A 19,480-nucleotide genomic window follows, 5' to 3' on the forward strand; every position below is an offset into this window, starting at 1 on the left:
TCAGGCCCCTCCAATCTGTCTCTTCCAACCCCAAGTCAGTAATGCTGTGGGCTTCCTGCCCTCACCCCGCACCTCATGACCAACACGCTACCTGCCTGCTTGCCCCCTGCCATCTTGAATTCAGTCCTGGGTGCCTTCGAAGCCCGACCCCACTGCCTGCCAGGGTTCCTGCAGCATCCCCTCTTCCAGGCTCCCCATCTCCCTGAAGCTTCCAGGTAGCAGTTGGTGTGGCACTGATCTGTAAGCTCTGGAATGTCTGCTTAGAGTTCTGAGAGGCAGGAACTGCTCTTTGTAAATACTCAAGGCCAACTGTCACACGATGAAGGAATGAATAAAGAGTTTTTACTGAAGGGCCGGGTGCGGTGGCTCAAGCCTGTAATCCCAACTTGATTTTGGGAGGCCGAGGCAGGCAGATCACGAGGTCAGGAGATTGAGACCATCCTGGCTAACACGGTGAAACCACGTCTCTACTAAAAATACAAAAAAATTAGCCGGCCATGGTGGCAGGCGCCTGTAGTCCCAGCTACTCAGGAGGCTGAGGCAGGAGAGTGGCGTGAACCCGGGAGGTGGAGGTTGCAGTGAGCGGAGATCGCACCACGGCACTCCAGCCAGGGCAACAGAGTAAGACTCCTTTTCAAAAAAAAAAAAAAGGAGTTTTTACTTAAAAAAAAAAAAAAAAAAAAAATCATTGTCTGACTGAAGTTGGATACAGAAGTTGGTTCCTAAGATTTAGTCACATTAAGTTCAAACAGAACTCTTGGCTTGCTTAATAATGGCTGGCAAGGCAAAACATCGTAACTTTTTCCCTAATTACAGAAGCATACTCTGGTATAAAATTTGGAAAATAAAAACCAAACAAAATTAATGAAATAAATATCTATTTAATATTTTGGAATATTTCCTTCCAAACATTATAAAACTTGAAATTAAACTCTATATTCAGTTGTGCATCACATTTTTTTTCACTTAATATTAAAAGCACTTTTTCATGTTGTTAAATCGTTTTCTAAAACATGACTTCTAAAGCTTACACAGTATTTCATGGTATGATGCTCCATTAATTTATTCCCCCATTGTCAGATAGTTTCACTATTTTTGTTTTGATTTGAGACAGTCTTGCTCTGTTGCCCAGGCTGGAGTGCAGTGGCGCGATCTCGGCTCACTGCAACCTTCACTTTCTGAATTCAAGTGCTTCTCCTGCCTTAGCCTCCCGAGTAGCTGAAACTAGAGGTACAGGGCACCATGTCTGGCTAATTTTCTGTAATTTTAGTAGAGATGGGGTTTCACCATGTTGGCCAGGCTGGTCTCAAACTCCTGGCCTCAAGTGATCAGCCTGCTTTGGCCTCAGCGGTTTGAAACCAGTCTGACCAATATGATGAAACCCCATCTCTACTAAAAATACAAAAATTAGCCAGGTGTGGTGGCACACACCTGTAATCCCAGCTACTCAGGAGGCTGAGGCAGGAGAATCACTTGAACCCTAGAGGCGGAGGTTGCAGTGAGCTGAGATTGCATCACTGCACTCCAGCCTGGGCAACAAAGGAAGACTCCGTCTCAAAAAAAAAAAAAAAGTAAAAGATAAAAGTCAAAAGAGGAAGAAACGAGTGTTGTCATTAGGGAGGGGGTAGTGACATTTGGACACCAGTGGCTTCCTATAGTATTACCCTTAGGATAAAATCCAAATTCCTTTACTTGGCCTATTAGTGCCCTTCAGGAACCAATTACTCTTGTTCTTTGAACAAATTTACTCTCTTCATGTCCTTGTCCTTTGCCCCATATCCCCATCCCCACTCCCATGAACTTCCTCTCTTACCTTAGGATCTTTCATAATTTTCTCCCCCTCCCTGCAGACCATCCTCCTACATTAGCCCCAACCCCCAAAATACATACATACTATCACTTTGATTCACTTGGCTTTTACTCTTTCTTCAGCTTCTGGAAAGCTGTCCTGGATTCCCTTAAAATTGGTCAGATGCCACTGCTATGTTCTCCCATAATACTGTGCACTTCCTCCATCATGGTATTATTCTTCCACCACACTGCCTTACAGACTTCCTGTTTATATTCTGTCTCATCTGTTAGGCTATAAGCCTGACAAGATTAGGAAACAAAATGTTCTCATTTCCCATTATCCCTCCTCCACCATATGCATGCAAGTGCATAATACAGTTTCTAGCAGAGCAGTACTCAAACATGTTTGCTGAATAATCAATAATCACTGAACAACAATCTAGTCTGTTTATAACATTGGACTTGTGGTGCTCTCAAACCATAACACAGCTAAAGTGATTGCTCCTTAGCATCTACAAAATGCCATTGAGTTACATAAACCAACCAAGATTACCATTCATTCATTCATTCATATGAGACGTTTAGGGATATGTTGACAAGTCAGAAGGGTTCCTAGTCAAGTGTTCCAGGTCTAGTAAATGAGCCACTGCTACAAAGCAGAAAAGGCAGTGCGACAGAGGTGAGCACAATGGGCTACAGAAGGCCAGAGGGGCATCTCATCAGCCTGTGGAAGGGGGCAAGGAAACATGAGGGAAAACATCTAGTAAAACAAAATCTAGGGCAATGCTTAAGTTGTGCTGCATTTATTTACTCAATATTTGGGGGGCACCTATTGTTTGTCTGCCATTATTTTAGACAATGGAGACACAGGATTGAACAAAACAAAGTCCGTAATGTCATAGAGGTTACATTCATGTAGAGACAGACAGCACGCAAGAAAAAAAAAAGGCCAGGCACGGCGGCTCATGCCTGTAATCCCAGCACTTTGGAAAGCCGAGGCAGGTGGATCACTTGAGGTTAGGAGTTTGATATCAGCCTGGCCAACATGGCAAAACCCAGTCTCTATTAAAAAATACAAAAATTGGCCGGGCGCAGTGGCTCAAGCCTGTAATCCCAGCACTTTGGGAGGCTGAGACGGGCGGATCACGAGGTCAGGAGATCGAGACCATCCTGGCTAACATGGTGAAACCCCGTCTCTACTAAAAAATACAAAAAACTAGCCGGGCGAGGTGGCGGGCGCCTGTAGTCCCAGCTACTCGGGAGGCTGAGGCAGGAGAATGGCATAAACCCAGGAGGCGGAGCTTGCAGTGAGCTGAGATCTGGCCACTGCACTCCAGCCTGGGCGACAGAGCAAGACTCCGTCTCAAAAAAAAAAAAAAAGAGAAAAATTAGCTGGGCACAGTGGCTCACACCTGTAATCTCAGCAACTTAGGTGGCTGAGGTATGAGAATCGTTTGAACCAGGGAGGCAGAGGTTGCAGTGGGCTGAACTTATACCACTGTAATACAGCCTGGGCGACAGACGGAGACTCCGTCTCAAAAAAAAAAAAAAGAAAAAAATTATATAGATAGATAGATAGAAAGAAATATAGTATGGCAGATGGGGTTAAGTTGTATGAAGAAAAATAAAACAAGGTATGGGGCATAGAGAGTAAGGAAGGTGGGAGGATGCTATTTTCTATAAGGGCAGTAAGTCATGACAGACAAAAGACCTCACTGATAAGGTGACATTTCAGAAATCTGAAAATAGCAGGTCATGTAGATTCCTGGGAGATGAGTGGTTGAGGCAAAGACAGTAGCCAGTCCAAAGGCCTCAGGGTGGGACAGAACATTTGAGGAACAGCAAGACAGCCCATGGGGCTAGAAGAGAATGAGAAAAGGAGAGAAGAGATGAGGTCAGAGAGGTAACTGCCAGATTATGTAGGATATAGGGTCTTGAGGGCAGAACTACTATCAGCCCAGGGGGTATCTTTGTGCGGTTTAGAAAAAGAGGTCCCTTCTCTGGGCAGACTTGGCAAGAGGAGCAACACTGGACTATGGCCTCTACTTGTTCCAGAGCTGGAGCAACAGCCTCAGTTGTAGGAATTTAGGCTTTCCTCTGAGTGAGATGCGAAGCCTTTAGAGGCCTGTGTGCAGAAGAGTGACAGCTGACTTAACATGTTAAATAATTGTTCTTGGCCAGGCATGGTGGCTCATTCCTGTAATCCCAGCACTTTGGGAGGCTGAGGCGGGCAGATCACCTAAGTTCAGGAGTTTGAGACCAGCCTGACCAACATGGAGAAACCCTGTCTCTGCTAAAAATACACCATTAGCTGGGCATGGTGGTGCATGCCTGTAATCCCAGTTACTGGGGAGGCTGAAGCAGGAGAATCACTTGAACCTGGGAATCGGAGGTTGCGGTGAGTCAAGATTGTGCCATTGCACTCCAGCCTGGGCAGCAAGAGTGAAACTCTGTCTCAAAAAAAAAAAAAGAAAAATTTTGTTCTTGTTGTTCTGTGGAAAACAGATTATAGGACGCAAGGGTCAAAGCTGGAAATACTGTTAGGAGGCTACTGCAATCAATAATCAAGGCAAAAGATGATGGTAGCTTGAATCAGGTTGGTAACAATGGAGGTAGTGGGAAGTGTTCTGAATATATTTTGAAAATAAAGCCAAGATCAGCCAAGGTAAGTAAGATGTGGGATATAAAAGAGCAGTCAAGGATGACCATCAAGTTTTTGGCCTTAGTGACTGGAGAAATGGGAATTGCTATATATAAAGATGGGAAGAGCAATTTCATGAAATTAACCGTTTGGGGCCTGCCCATTAGAGATGTTGAGTACATAGCTGGATATGTGAATATGAAGTTGAGGTAAGTGGTCTGAGTGACAGATAAGTTTATGAGTCATTTGCATATGATGACTTTAAAAGTTATTAAACAAAATGAGATAACCAAGAAAATGCAGACAAAGCAGAGGTCCAAAGACTGGGTCTTGGGGACCTCCATGGTTAGAGGTCTGGTAGATCAAAAGGAAGCAGCAAATGAGCCTGGAAAAGAGCCTCCAGGGTGGCAGAAAAACGCAAAGAGGGGAAGTCAGATAAAGAAAGGGTTTCAAAAAGAGATGGAATGAGCAACTGTGTCAAATACTGCTGACAGATCAAATAAGACGAAATGGCCATTGAATTTAGCAACATGGAGGTCATTAGTGACCATTACAAGAGATATCCCATCAGAATGGTGGGGACAAAAGCCTGACAGGAGTGGGTTCAGACAACAGAAGGGAAAGATTAGAGACAATGTGTACAAGCAACTCTGGGAAATTTTGTTGTAGAGACTAGTTGGCGGACTATGGTATGAAAAATGTTCCAGGAGGCAGGGCATGGTGGCTCACGCCTGTACTCCCAGCACTTTGGGAGGCCGAGGTGGGTGAATCATTTGAGGTCAGGAGTTAGAGAACAGCCTAGCCAACATGGTGAAACCCCATCTCTACTAAAAATACAAAAATTAGCCGGGTATGGTGGTGGGTGCCTGTAATCCCAGCTACTCGGGAGACTGAGGCAGGAGAATTGCTTGAACCTGGGAGGCGGAGTTTGCAGTGAGCTGAGACCGCACCACTACACTCCAACCTGGGCGACAGAGCGAAATTCCGTCACACACACACGCCCACACCCACGCACAAAAAAAAAAAAAAAAAAAAAGGAAAAAGGAAAAACGCTCCAGGAAGAAGAAATGATCGGAATCTTCAGAAATGCCAAAACACGGGAGAGCATAAGTCAGGAAATTAAATTAGCTTCATTTACTAAAATGTAAAGTAATGGGTTTAGCAGATTGGGTTGTAAGGAAGGCAGAGGCTGCATGTCATTCTAAGAGATTTGAATTGTATCCTGAAGGTGAGGTATTTTAAGTAGAATAATAACACACATTTACCTTTCAGAATGAATATTTTGGAGGAATAGTGAAGGGGGGTTAGAAAGGAGAAAAGACTGGAGAGAGAAAGAATTACATACGGAACCCCTACAAGAGAAAATGAAGGTCTGAATTTGGGGATGGGGTCGCAGGCGGTAGAGGATGAAGAAATAAATACAGAAGACATTAAGAAGGTTCCTTAGAAAGGACTCTGTGGTTTGTAGAGTGGAGAAAGGACAGGGGGAACTTGCTTCTAATTGGCCTCCTTGCCGGAAGAGCACCAGATACATATCCCCAAAACTTCCTCTCAGATCCAAGACTCCCAAAGCCCAAATTTGGAAATTCTACAACTAAATAACCATTCTGCAGGTTTCTTTTCCGTACGGCTTCACTTTAAAATTTGAAAACTCCTGAGATTTTTAAACATATTAAAGCTTGTCACACTAAGGAGTGACACACAATACTCAGACTCTTCTTCCCTAGGCTGGGAGAGAGTTGGCGGTTGAAAGCAGGGAGGCGCTACAGGCGAGAAAGGGCTGAACCCCCGCTTCCGAAGATTTCACCTATTTTTCAGTTTGCCTGGAGCAGGCCATGCAGATTCCCTTCCCTTGGAGGCCCAGGAGCGGCTGGTAGATCGCTGATTCTCTGCCCCTCACCGCTTCTGCAAGCGGGTGAAGGACACCTTTCGTACCCCGCACTCTCGGCCCGCCCCTTAACCTTTCTTCCTAGTCACTTCCGGCCCGTTTCCACGCTCCGGAAACCATTATTCCGCTTCATCCTCCCTCCAGTCCTCACCTGAGTCCCTTTCTCCAAACACCGACTTTAGTGCTTAGCGATAGTAACTAGGGAATCTGGGAGGCGGAACTGCATCTTGGGACAAGTAGTCCAAAGTAGAAGAAAGCAGAGGAGAACTACAATTCCCAGAATACACCTCCATTTCCTACCTCTTCCCCAATGAGGCCCCCCTCGACCCACCTCCTTTTAAAAATTCTCTTAGCCACGTTGACTGCACGGGAAAAACCTTTTTAAAACATTTTTTACGTTGCTTAAACCTACCATTTCGAAAGCATTCCGAAGGCTAAAGTGAGAAATAAGCCCCGGTTAGGGAGAGGAGAAACGAGTTTCACGTCCTGGTCTAGCACCGGGTTGGATTGTCGCTGGGATGGCAGTCAGGCATTTGGTGTGGTCGCCTAAGGGGTGGGTCTTTCGGCTGGGGCGCCGGGAAACCCCGTGGGCCTGCGCGGCGTTCTTCCTTTCCGATCCGCCATCTGCGGTGAGTGTATGCTCTTCGGCTGCTCTGGGGCTAGCGCCGTATGCCGCCTTCTGTTGTGATCCCTGACCTATCCCATCTCTTCCTTTTCCCCAACCTCAGGTGGAGCCGCCACCAAAATGCAGATTTTCGTGAAAACCCTTACGGGGAAGACCATCACCCTCGAGGTACGGGCCAGGTGGTCATGAGGAAGCCAAGGTCCGAATAAGGTCCTGAGGTGGATTTTAGGACCGGCGCTGCTTTCCATGACTTAGACAATGATTCCGAATTTGGGTTCTAAAACTTAAGCTTTGAAATGAGTATCTTTTGCTGAGCAACGGCCTCAAGGTGATTTTCGGTGGCCAAAGGCGGGCCTCTCACCTCTCGAGGGGTTCCAGCTAGTTAAAACGGAGGAGCTGCGCCGGGTAACTCCCCCCCGCCGGGCGCGAGCACGTGTGGCCCTGTGGCGGCCGCCCGCCCTGGGCTAGGGAGATGAAGGTGCTGCTTTCCGGTAGCAGACTTGGGAGGTTGCCCACTGGGTGGGTAATAGGTCTCTTGAGTAGGTTTCAGCCCTGTCGCCGGTTCGGTTCAGTGGTAATTGTCAAACTAAATGAGTTCTGCTGTAGTTCCGTAATGTGTAAGCAACATACTTTCATTTTAACATTCATAGGTTGAACCCTCGGATACGATAGAAAATGTAAAGGCCAAGATCCAGGATAAGGAAGGCAAGTAATATTTTGTAGTTAAGAAAACTTAACCTGTGGAGACTTCAGCCTACTTGTAGGTGCTAGACATATCTGCTCATGGTGAGGGGGGGAAGGGCAGATTGACAAAGCAAAATACTTGGGGAATAACACAATAAATGTTTGTGATCGGGGAGCACAGTCCCTAGATTGGAATCCTTAAGGTGTATTTCACTTGTGTGAATTTGGACACTTACTTAGTGTGAGATGGGAGTCTCCTCTGTTGCCCAGGCTGGAGTGCATTGGCTCGTCCCGGCTCACTGCAGCCTCCGCCTCCCGGGTTCAAGTGATTCTTGTGCTTCAACCTCCCTAGTAATGGGGATTACAGGCGTGCAGCACCACGCCCGGCCAATTTATTGTATTTTTAGTAGAGACTGCGTTTCACCATATTGACCAGGCTGGTCTGGAACTCCTGACCTCAAGTGATCCCCCCACCTCGGCCTCCCAAAGTGTTGGCATTACAGGCGTGAGCCACTGCAGACAGCCCAGTATTGTCCCTAAGATTAAATGCAGTAAAATGTGATGTGTAAAGATTTAGAACCATGCCTAACCTCTAGTAAGGGCTTATGGTCAGCTGTTAATACCATGTATTTAATTAAGGCGTGTTACCTTATAAATCTGGAGCACATGACAGGCTTCGTGTGCTGTGACTTCTTGTTTTTTTCTTATCAGGAATTCCTCCTGATCAGCAAAGACTGATCTTTGCTGGCAAGCAACTGGAAGATGGACGTACTTTGTCTGACTACAATATTCAAAAGGTCTGTCTAGGGGAAGAGCAGCCTCTTAAAAAAATGTTATTTTGGAAATTTTTAATTTTACTTTTTTTGAGACAGGCTCTGACTTTGGCACAGTCACTGCAGCCTCCATCTCTCAGACTCAGGTGGTCCTCTCACCTTAGCCTTCTGTAGTTGGACCTATAGGCACACACCACCATGCCCAGGCTGGTCTCAAACTCCTGGGCTTAAGTGATCTTCCCACCGTGGCCTCCCAGCCCTAGGATTACAGACGTGAGCCACTCCATGTGGTGTATTTTGGACATTTTGACACGCAAAAGGGGAGAATGGCATTAGATTAGCAGTAGATTTTTAGGTAACTCCTATACTGATACTTGAGAAGCGCTACTGTAGTTTTTCCCATTATGAATTTTGCAAGTTGCATCCCATGGTGTAATGTAATGCATTCTTTAATCTCCCTATAAACCGTTAAGAATCAGATACTTTATTGGGATGGGGGCAGCAGGATTACCTCATAAATGTTACTGTGTACTGCTACTGCTTTTAACTAAGAGATGCATAATGTTGGGTGTGCCCATTCTTAGTGGAATCATGAAAGCTTACATCATTCTTCCATTAACAGGAGTCTACTCTTCATCTTGTGTTGAGACTTCGTGGTGGTGCTAAGAAAAGGAAGAAGAAGTCTTACACCACTCCCAAGAAGAATAAGCACAAGAGAAAGAAGGTTAAGCTGGCTGTCCTGAAATATTATAAGGTGAGCCAGTTAAAGTGATGGGCAGAATGTCAGCAAAGTCTTGGCCTATTTGGAAAACTTTATAGTAACTTGTCAGTATTTTCTTGGACTTAAGTATCCAGTATTACCCCACTTTGGTTTAAATGAGGTATTCTGGAAATGAGAAATTCAGACTTCGTGGGGTTTTTCCTGTTTGGTTTTTGAAATCACTTATGTAATAGGGTTCTGAGTTTAAAGTCGGGTCTGGGTTCAGGTCTTTGTCTACGACTTGCAAAGCTGGCCTTTAGTGTTCAGAAGTCCCAAGACTAATGAATCTTTTCATTGTACTAATAATAACTGGTGAGAATTTAGGGTGCTTTGGTTTGTAAGCATGAAAACTACCAGTATTACATAGTAAAAACTTACTTTGAGTCACTTAAATTAGACTTCAGAATGTGTTGTAAAATTATCTTACAGCAGGTTTGTACTTTTCAGGTGGATGAGAATGGCAAAATTAGTCGCCTTCGTCGAGAGTGCCCATCTGATGAATGTGGTGCTGGGGTGTTCATGGCAAGCCACTTTGACAGACATTATTGTGGCAAATGTTGTCTGACTTACTGCTTCAACAAGCCAGAAGACAAGTAACTGTATGAGTTAATAAAAGACACGAACTAACATTTATTGTTGGATTTCATTGCAGTAAAAAGAACAGTTTTTAAGCACCAAATTGATGGTCACACCATTTCCTTTATTAGTGCTACTGCTATCACTGTATGAATGTTGCTTCTGGGGATTGTGTGACCCAGTGGTTCTGTATACCTGCCAGGTGCCAACCACTTGTAAAGGTCTTGATATTTTCAATTCATAGTAACTTCTTAGAATACCTATACTTTGGCAGAAGTTATACAAGCCAGTTTTTGTTTCTGTCCATCTTGACCTCAACACAATAGACATTTGGGGCCAGGTAAGTCTTTGTTGTGGGGTCTGTCATGTGATGAGCAGCATCCTTTCCCTTTACCCATTCAGTGGCCAGTAGTGCCTATCTCTTGTCTTTGAGAATCACGGTTTGTGTAGGTATTAAGACCTTGGCTTAAAAGAGACCTTGGCTAAGCATACTTCTGTTAAAGGCTAAAGTTGCCAACTCAAAAATGGATTCTGGCTGGGAGTGGTGGCTCAAGCCTGCAATCCCTACACTTTGGGAGGATCACTTTGTGTCCACGAGTTCGGACCGGCCTGGGCACCATAGCAAGACCCTGATCTCTGCAAAAAAACCCATAGGCTGACTCCTATGGTCCTGCCTACTGGGGAGGGTGAGACAAAAGGATCCCTTAAGCCCAGGAGCTGTAATCATGCATTGCACTTCAGCCTGGACAAGACCTGTTTCAAAAAAAAAAAGAAAATGCATCCGCAGTCTCTGGGTGGTTTCAGTGGAATGTTTGCTGTCTGTCGTACAACTCTTGGGAATTTAATGTTTGTTCAGGATGGATCCCTATAAAGGAATGATTACTTATTTGTACTGTTAACACTAAAAGACAGTTTAGTTTCAAGCAGGACTTGCGTAGCATATCTTCCTTTGGAGCTCAATTCAGGGAAAGCTGGTTCACTTGATAAGCCTCTTAACTAAAGCATCCACTTTAAAGAAATCAGTGATGTTTAAGTAATTAACAATTACCTTTTACCATATTGCCAGTCTTTCCATTAAAGGATTTCTAGCTGGAGGCATCCTTAAATAAGATTTCCTATTTCTGAGCACTTCTGACAGTTTGTGCACATGAACACATGGTAGAACAACTTAGATACTTTTTGGCCAGTAGTAGTGCATTTCTACCTTCAAAAAAGCAACACGTTGAGTTATTTACATTTTTAATGTATTTTAAAATCCTGGATCCCAAGAAGTCTTGGCTTGAATTTGTTTTTCTTCGTAACAAACAATTCTATCTCCCACTTTAAATTCCATATTTTCTTCATCTAAACTGAGACCACAATCCATTCCCGTTTTGACAATTGAAATGTCATCTTTATGGTGTTTCAGTGAGGTTAATGAACCTTAAAAAGATATAATTTGAGGTTAGTATATTCAATAAATGATAAGTACCTACTAAATACTACATTATATGGTGTTACCAGGAAATTACACTGAAATTCTTAAAAATTGCATGGTCCTGTCATGTTCAATAATGGGACTAAATACCAGGGGAACCCCCTGAAAAATGAAGTTTGCTGTAACTAAGACTTAAATTTGTAGCAAAATACCCTAATTCTCCTATTTCAAAGGTAGACACAAACTTTTTGCTGAGGATAGGATGGTACTTACCTGAGATATAAAACCAACATACATCTCAAGCAAAGGGAACCGATCAACTCCAGACAATTTAGGAGTTACAACAGCAATAAGAAATGGCCTGAGCTGAGATTATGGACGTGAAAGATGAACAGATTTCAGATGGTTATGTAGTCAACAGGTTTTGGTGACTGGATATAGGAGATTTTGATGTTGCTTACCCTTCCAAATTACATGTCCATCACGGGTTAATTTAAATTTTTTCTGTTTTTCTAACTGTCCCTTTTGGACTCTGCAGCCAGCCACAGGAACTTTTTTCTTCCCTTCTGTTATAGAGAAGGTAGCTAGTATAGATGCCTCACCTTTAGGAAGAAGAGAACATTAATGTGCAGAAAACTAAAGATTCTGAGATAATGCAATTTCTGACATTCTGTGGTATAAGAATTAAAGGTATGACAAAAATCCAAATTCATGCCTAGAAAAAAGTCTAGGTTTAACTCCAATTTTATTTTCCTGACCAATATTAAGAATAAAAATGCATGAAAATCTTTGGCTATTCCTTTTTTTTTTTTGAGACAATCTCACTCTGTCATCCAGGCATGATCTTGACTCACTGCAACCTCCACCTCCGGGGTTCAAGTGTTTCTCCTGCCTCAGCCTCCCAAGTAGCTGGAATTACAGGCGCCCACAACCACATACAGCCGATTTTTATATTTTTGGTAGAGACAGGGTTTTACCATGTTGGCCAGGTTGGTCTCAAACTCCTGACCTCAAGTGATCCACCCGCCTCGGACTCTCAAAGTGCTGAAATTACAGGCGTGAGCCACTGTACCCAGCCATCTTTGCCTATTCTTGTCTGCTCCATGAAAACGTTGTTTTAAGCTTTCCTTCAATATATTTTCAAGAGTAGATCATCTGTCATTACTTTATTTCTCTTTTATCTTTTTAAAAAAATTTTTACAGATGGGTCGCCCAGGCTGGAGTGCAGTGGCATGATCATATCTCACTGTAACCTCAAGCTCCTGGGCTCAAGCAATTCTCCTGGGCTCAAGCAATTCTCCTGGATAGCTAAGACTACAGGCACCACCATACCCAACTAATTATTTTATTTTTACCTTTTTTTTTGTGGAGGCTGGTCTTGAATTCTTGGCCTCACGTGATGCTCCTACCTCAGCCTCCCAAAGTCCTGGGATGACACACGTGAGCCACTGCACCTGGTCTCATTATTTTTCATTTTGCCACAGGTAATTTATATCTACTTAGAAGTACTAATTGAGTCTTTTTTTTTTCTTCTTTTTTTTGAGATGGAGTTTCGCTCTTGTTGCCCAGGCTGGAGTGCAATGGTGCAATCTTGGCTCACCGCAACCTCTGCCTCCCGGGTTCAAGTGATTCTCCTGCCTCAGTCTCCCAAGTAGCTGGGATTACAGGCATGCGCCACCACACCTGGCTAATTTTGTATTTTTAATAAAGACGGGGTTTCACCATGTTGGGCAGACTGGTCTCAAACTCCCAACCGCAGGTGATCCGCACGTCTCGACCTCCCAAAGTGCTGGGATTATAGGCATGAGCCACCACGCCTGGCTGAGTCTGTTTTTTTTACTGACTAAAAATTAATACAAATTCCAATAATGAAGTAACACACACTATAATGAACCAGTTTTCTAGGGAGCTATTTTACTGGTGGTGGTAGTGTTATCTGACTGGTGTGTTTGCTTAATCCTAGAAACCCTCATGACTTATTGTTCCAAATTGCTCTTAGCACAAGAACATAAAAATCTGTACGATCATGTTGAGCAGGTCAGAAAAACCTAAAATAATAAATCTGTTATGTAGATTAAAAATACAAAATCAAATCTCATGGGGAAACACTGGACAAATCCAAATCAGGGTACATTCTACAAAACAGCTGGCCAATACGCTTCAAAAATGTCAAGGTCAAAAAAGACAAATTGAAGAACTGTTCCAGATTAAATGGAGCCAGAGAGATATGACAACATGGATATATTATAATCCATGATCCTGGACTGGGAAAAAAAAGTACATTGTTGGGACAGTGGACAAAATGTGAATATGGACTGTGTATTAGATAACTGCATTGTATAAATAAACGTTAAGTTTCTTGAGTTTGATTAGTTCTATGGTTTTATAAGATAGTATCTTTTGCTTAGCAGATGTACATATTTAGAGGCAAATAGGCATTATATCTCAAACATTTTCAAATGGTCCAGGGAAAAAAAATCCGTGTGTATGGAGCAGGACAAAAATGAGGCAAATAGGACAAAATGTAAACAACTGGTGAATTAGGTAAAAGATATATAGGAGTTCCTTGTATTTTTCTTGCAATTTATCTGTAAATTTAAAACTATTATCAAAATTAAAAGTTAACCAAAAAAAAAATCTACCTGGGGAGGGAAAAAAAACAGATGAAGTAATTTAATCAATTTTAAATAAACTCAGTCTACTCTGGCTGATATATGCTAGAAATAGTATTTTTAAATATTTAATATTTCAATGTAAATTTTCTTCTTATGGTAGACTTCTCTGCCAGCCCTACAACAAGGTCAACAGCTCTTTCCATGACACTGTTAATAATCTTTATGCATTCAATAGTAGTATAATTTGTATTATAATTATTTGTTCATATCTAAACTGGAGGGCAAGTTCTTAATTCCTTATTTGCTTTTGTATCCTCAAGGCATAGGCACAATGTGTTACACAGGGCAGGTGTTTACATAAGAAGTTACAATGAATTCTCATGGTAGTCTTTTTTTTCTAGAACACAGGATATATCTTTCAACATTGAAAACATTTCCTCTAAGCTCTGAAGTGCTATTTATAGCACCTACTATACTAATTTTTAAAAGTAACACTCAGTGATCACTCACCTACTGGGTGCTCTTCCACAGCACAGGGTAATCTGCTGCTCAGTTCCTCTTGCAAATCTTCAACAAGACGGTAAATTATTTTGTGAAGTTTCATTTTTACACCTTTTTTTGCAGCTGACTCTTGGATAACTTTGCCTACATTCACATTAAAGCCATATATAACACCTAGCAAACAGAAATATGATGAATGAAGTAGCACAAAGATTACATTATAATCATTTATTTGTCTTTCAAGCAGAAACTTGAATCTAAATTGTTTTATTTTCTAAATTAAAATAGCAAATAAGAGGCCGGGTGCCGTGGCTCACGCCTGTAATTCTATCACTTTGGGAAGCTCAGGCAAGTGGATCACCTGAAGTCAGGAGTTCGACACCAGCCTGGCCAACATGGTGAAACCCCGTCTCTACTAAAAATACAAAATTAGCCGGGCATGGTGGTGGGCACCTGTAATTCCAGCTACTCGGGGGGCTGAGGCAGGAGAATCGCTTGAACCCGGGAGGCAGAGGTTGCAGTGAGCTGAGATCGCGCCATTGCACTCCAGCCTCGGCAAATAGAGCAAAACTCTGTCTCAAAAAAAAAAAAAAAATAGCAATTAGAGGAGGTTAGAAGGTCTATGATTTTTTTCTCACCAAAACTAGTAAATTTTCCAATTGATGAAAGAATTTTATAAATTGTATTGTGGCTTGTTTAACAAAATTTCTTTATAATTTCAAATCCATTCATTTAAGGACCATTAAGTGCCTATAACGTGTAAAGCAGTATGCTAAACAAAATTTGGCTTTTATACCAGAGAAATAAAAACACAAAAAATGACCAGGGCTAAAATATTATCGCTTCATTTTAATAACACTACATTATTAAATTATTATCTTATTGTCTACAATTTTTGTGGTTTGCACTTAGGTATTCAGACGGCCAAAAGATGCCCAAAAATAGTGACTTAAAGGGGTGGAGGGAAAAATAGTGACTTAATTGGTAAGGGTCAAGAGTTATTTTTAAGAAGCAAGTTTCATGGAGCTGACCATTGCACCAAAAAACAAATAATGTATTTAACTGTAAATACTTTGGGAGAAAAAAAAGCAAAACACTCTTGTCTTAAAAAAAGATGAATGAAAAAAATTAACCTGGACGGGCATGGTGGCTCATGCCTGTAATCCCAGCACTTTGGGAGGCCGAGGCGGGTGGATCACTGGAGGTTGGTAGTTTGAGACCAGCCTGACCAACATGGTGAAACCCTGTCTCTACTAAAAATACAAAAATTAGCTAGGCATGGTGGCAGACGCCTGTAATTGCAGCTACTCAGGAAACTAAGGCAGGAGAATCTCTTAAACCCAGAAGGCGGTGGGTGTGGTGAGCCCAGATTGCACCATTGCACTCCAGCCTGGGCAACAGCGAGACTTTATCTAAAAAAAAATTAACCCAAAAAGTAAGAAAAAAAAAAAAAAGCTTGTCTTAAAAAAAAGCTTTGTTTAAGACACTCTTGTCTTAAACAAAATGAATGAAAAAAAATTAACCCACACAGTTTAATACGGAGAAAAATACAATCACCTTGAAACTCCTATCATTAAGAAGTCATTCTGGCCGGGCGCAGTGGCTCAAGCCTATAATCCCAGGACTTTGGGAGGCCGAGGTGGGCGGATCACCTGAGGTCAGGAGTTTGAGACGAAACTGGCCAACATGATGAAACCTCATCTACACTAAAAATATAAGAATTAGACAGGTGTGGTGGTGGGTGCCTATAATCCCAGCTACTCGGGAGACTGGGGCAGGAGAATCACTTGAACCGAGGAGGCAGAGGTGGCAGTGAGCCAAGATTGCACCATTGCATTCCAGCCTGGTTGACAAAAGCAAAACTCCATCTCAAGAAAAAGAGCTCATTCAATTGGCTGGGCACAATGGCTCATGCCTATAATTCCAGCACTTTGGGAGGCCAAGGCAGGTGGACCACCTAGGTCAGGAGTTCAAGACCAGCCTGGCCAACATGGTGAAACCCTGTCTCTACTAAAAATACAAAATTAGCCAGGTATAGTGGTGCATGCCTGTAATCCCAGTTACTCAGTGGGGGCTGTGGCAGGAGAATCCCTTGAACAAGGGAGACAGAGGTTGCAGTGAGCCGAGACGATGCCACATGTCAGCCTGGGCGACAGAGTGAGGCTCTGTCTCCAAAAAAAAGAAAAAAAGTCATTTCAATATCATTCAATACACTGTCTATATTACAGCACAGTACTAAGCCAGTCAGTGCCTATGAAATACGTTTAATTAATCAGTTAGATGTCACCTCTACCCTTTTCAGTAGAGGTGACATCTAACTCTAATCAAGTCAGGTTTCAAAGAAATCTCTTTCCTAAATGATTCCTAATAACTCAACAATGTTTTTGCTTTACTAGGTGTTCCACTTATTTAACAGTCATGAGTCCCCCTTTTTGTGTATCATAAATTCAACTAATAAAGACAGTTCCATGCCTTCTAGGCTTATAAAGCTAAAAAGACCTTTTGCTCTAAAAAGATATGACATATAAAGTTATCAATTACCAAAGATAGGAAGCCAAAAGTAAAAGATGAAGGAAAGACTGAATAGGGTGATTACAGTGCTAGGAACATTCAGAAGTCTAATGAAAGATATGAGAATCAACCTTGGGATAGTAAAGAACTTGGAGGGAGAGGGGGCAGTAATGGTGCTTTGAAAAAAAAGATAAACGTGACTAGGTCTTGAAATAGTTCCCCAAAATTGCAATACAACCACAACAAATGGAGCTATGGCCACAATACTGCACATCCCATTCAGTTTAAATTGCTAGCTGGGACTGGACTATAGCAGGAAGGGTGATGCTGATGGGAATAAATGTCAGGTGTGACAAGCCAAGCAACAAAAGACAGAAGCAGATGGTTCAGTGTTATTTGGGGAACACAGATTAACAAGAAAAAATGGAATCCTTACCATTAAATGTTTCAGCAAGGTTAACATCATTTGCACTTATATCACCTACTCCAAAATGTACTAATTCTAGTTCACACTCGTGTGAAGCATCATAGGTATCTATAATGTTCAAAATGGCCTCAACAGAACCATCAACATCACCTAAATACAGAAAAAGTTTATAATTGTTGCTTTTAAGAGTTAGACATCAGCAGACATAAAAATGACAATAATCTATTTAAAGCCATGATAGGAATGTCATTTACCACTAAATCCACTTTTATGTAGGCTTAGCATTACATATATCTACTTGACTTAATAGCATATAATGAGCCAAAGGTTCATTTACAACAAAATCAGCAAGAAATATGTTGAATAAGAAAATCTCTCCTAAAATACTGAAATAATTTTCATGTAAATGTAAAGGACCAAACTATGAGAATAGTTAAAATATATATATATATGTATATATATTCAGAGAATGTAATGTAAAATCTTTAAAAAGATACCTTTAATAATCACAGGAAGTACATTTGAATCTCTTTCCATTTCCTGTTTTCGCTTTAAGGATGTTTGTTCTTTTCTTTCTAAATACTGTAGAAGTGATCTCTTCTTCCACTGCACATTGCTATACTTCTCACGGGCTTTCTGATATGCTTCTTGGTGTTCCTTTCGCTTTTCTTCTATTATTTTCATATCCTCTTTACCTTTCTCCTGTTCTTGTTCATACTTCCTCCAGTCAACAACTTCACGTGCCCTTGGCTTTATAGGGGAAAAATGCGTTATTTAATGAAGTAGACAACAATAACTGTTAGATTAAAGCCTTTGTGTTGTCCCCCATTAGGAAATTAGTGTAACTCATGTATGAAACTGCTACTTTTATAAGTTTCAAGAAACATGTAAAATTTTAATTTGAGAGCTTATATAATTGAAATGATTTAAAAATCTTATCCCCCCAAAATTCTATAGTCTAATGCTATAATAGCACAACTTGCGTCCTCACAGCCTCTTATAATCTAGAATTATTTGTTAACATTAATACACATATTTGGTATAACATTGTAAACTGACATTTAAAATCATTATATTACATCCTACATATAGGAATTAAGCTTGATATACCTCAGATTCTACTTCAAGAATTTCTTCTCCTGCAGAAGGAAGGTCTCTCCAGCCTGTAATTCCCACTGGCATGCTGGGATGGGCCTCATGGATTGTTTTTCCATTTTCATCAAACATTAAGCGTACTTTTGCCCAACAATTTCCAGCAACCAGAACACAACCTTTTCTTAAAGTTCCTCTTTGAATTATAGCTGTAGTAACAGGACTAAAATGAAAATAAAAGTATATTTTTAATGTCATAATCAGGATGTAATTGTACTTTAAGTAGAGCAAAGATATCTTTATGAAGTTTAAATTACATAAACGTGTATACACAAGATTAATTCCGCCACTTAACTTCTTAAGCAGTTTTTCATACTATAAAAACATTTCAAAGCTGGGTGCAATGGCACACCTGCAATCCCAGCTATTCAGCGGGCTAAGGCAAGAGGATCACTTGAGCCCCCGAGTTCAAAGTCAGCCTATCAAGACCATTTTAAACAAATTTATTTGCAATAGCCAAGAAGTAGAAGCAACCCAAATGTCCATCAAAAGACAAATGGACATTTCTTCCAAAGAAAATGTGGATTTTACATACAAAGGAATATTATACAGTCTTTAAAAAGAAGGAAATTGGCCAGGTATAGTGGCTCATGGCTGTAATCCCAGCAGCACTTTTGAAGGCCAAGGTGGGTGGACTACTTGAGCTCACGAGTTTGAGACCAGCCTGGGCAACATAGCAGGACCCCATCTCAATTAAAAAAAAAATAGACTGGGTGAAGTGGCTCACACCTGTAATCCCAGCACTTTGGGAGGCCGAGGTGGGTACATCAACTGAGGTCAGGAGTTCGAGACCAGCCTGGCCAACATGGTGAAACCCCATCTCTACTAAAAATACAAAAATTAGCCGAGTGTGGTGGCATGTGCCTACAGTCCCAGCTACTCAGGAGGCTGAGGCAGGAGAGTCACTTGAACCTGGGAGGCAGAGGTTGCACTGAGCCGAGATCACACTACTACACTCCAGCCTGGGTGATAGAGCAAGACTCCATCTCAAAAAAAGAAAAATTAAAAAATAAATACATATTAAATTTTTTTAAAAAAGGAAATCTTTTCACGGGCTACAACATGAATGAAACTCTAGAACATTATACAAAATGAAATAAGCCAGTTACAAATGGACAC

General features: G+C 41.7%; 3 protein-coding genes across 33 annotated transcripts in view; 1 reads left to right on the forward strand and 2 right to left on the reverse strand.

Moving 5' to 3' along the window:
* Positions 1-6,834, reverse strand: part of CLHC1 (clathrin heavy chain linker domain containing 1) — a 65,103-nt gene extending 58,269 nt beyond the window's left edge. For 2 of the 5 annotated variants that reach the window (XM_007970602.3, XM_073023002.1), the window contains exon 1: positions 6,472-6,695. The gene's annotated coding sequence lies outside the window, so the exon portion shown is untranslated. Of the gene's footprint in view, positions 1-6,239; positions 6,446-6,471; positions 6,696-6,732 lie in introns of those variants that run through there. The other 3 variants (XM_007970600.3, XM_073023003.1, XM_007970601.3) reach the window with 2 other exon arrangements.
* Positions 6,835-6,881: 47 nt separating this feature from the next.
* On the forward strand, positions 6,882-9,841 carry RPS27A (ribosomal protein S27a). The gene is made up of 6 exons (XM_038006949.2): positions 6,882-6,949; positions 7,049-7,113; positions 7,596-7,650; positions 8,341-8,426; positions 9,025-9,156; positions 9,610-9,841. The coding sequence occupies exons 2-6, from the start codon at positions 7,066-7,068 to the stop codon at positions 9,757-9,759; spliced, it is 471 nt and encodes a 156-aa protein (XP_037862877.1). The 5' UTR covers positions 6,882-6,949; positions 7,049-7,065; the 3' UTR covers positions 9,760-9,841.
* A 1,119-nt stretch (positions 9,842-10,960) lies between these two features.
* The window catches only part of MTIF2 (mitochondrial translational initiation factor 2), a 31,642-nt gene continuing 23,122 nt past the window's right edge, over positions 10,961-19,480 (reverse strand). For 25 of the 27 annotated variants that reach the window (XM_007970591.3, XM_073022998.1, XM_073022996.1 and 22 more), the window contains 6 exons: positions 18,320-18,524; positions 17,707-17,959; positions 17,219-17,359; positions 14,281-14,445; positions 11,617-11,757; positions 10,961-11,160 (listed from right to left, as the gene is read on the reverse strand). In XM_007970591.3, coding sequence (XP_007968782.2) covers positions 10,988-11,160; positions 11,617-11,757; positions 14,281-14,445; positions 17,219-17,359; positions 17,707-17,959; positions 18,320-18,524 — 1,078 coding nt within the window. In that variant the 3' untranslated portion in view covers positions 10,961-10,987. Of the gene's footprint in view, positions 11,161-11,616; positions 11,758-14,280; positions 14,446-14,724; positions 14,844-15,828; positions 15,978-17,218; positions 17,360-17,706; positions 17,960-18,319; positions 18,525-19,480 lie in introns of those variants that run through there. The other 2 variants (XR_012095291.1, XM_073023000.1) reach the window with 2 other exon arrangements.

The sequence above is a fragment of the Chlorocebus sabaeus genome, chromosome 14 (assembly GCF_047675955.1).
Source record: "Chlorocebus sabaeus isolate Y175 chromosome 14, mChlSab1.0.hap1, whole genome shotgun sequence".
Lineage (NCBI taxonomy): Eukaryota > Metazoa > Chordata > Mammalia > Primates > Cercopithecidae > Chlorocebus > Chlorocebus sabaeus.

What these genes read in the sequence shown, in the direction of transcription:
- RPS27A (XM_038006949.2), top strand. Translation starts at nt 7,066, where the DNA reads ATGCAGATTTTCGTGAAAACCCTTACGGGGAAGACCATCACCCTCGAG. An exon ending in CAAGATCCAGGATAAGGAAG is followed by an intron (nt 7,651 to 8,340) that starts GCAAGTAATATT and finishes TTTTCTTATCAG; the next exon opens with GAATTCCTCCTGATCAGCAA. An exon ending in CTGTCCTGAAATATTATAAG is followed by an intron (nt 9,157 to 9,609) that starts GTGAGCCAGTTA and finishes TGTACTTTTCAG; the next exon opens with GTGGATGAGAATGGCAAAAT.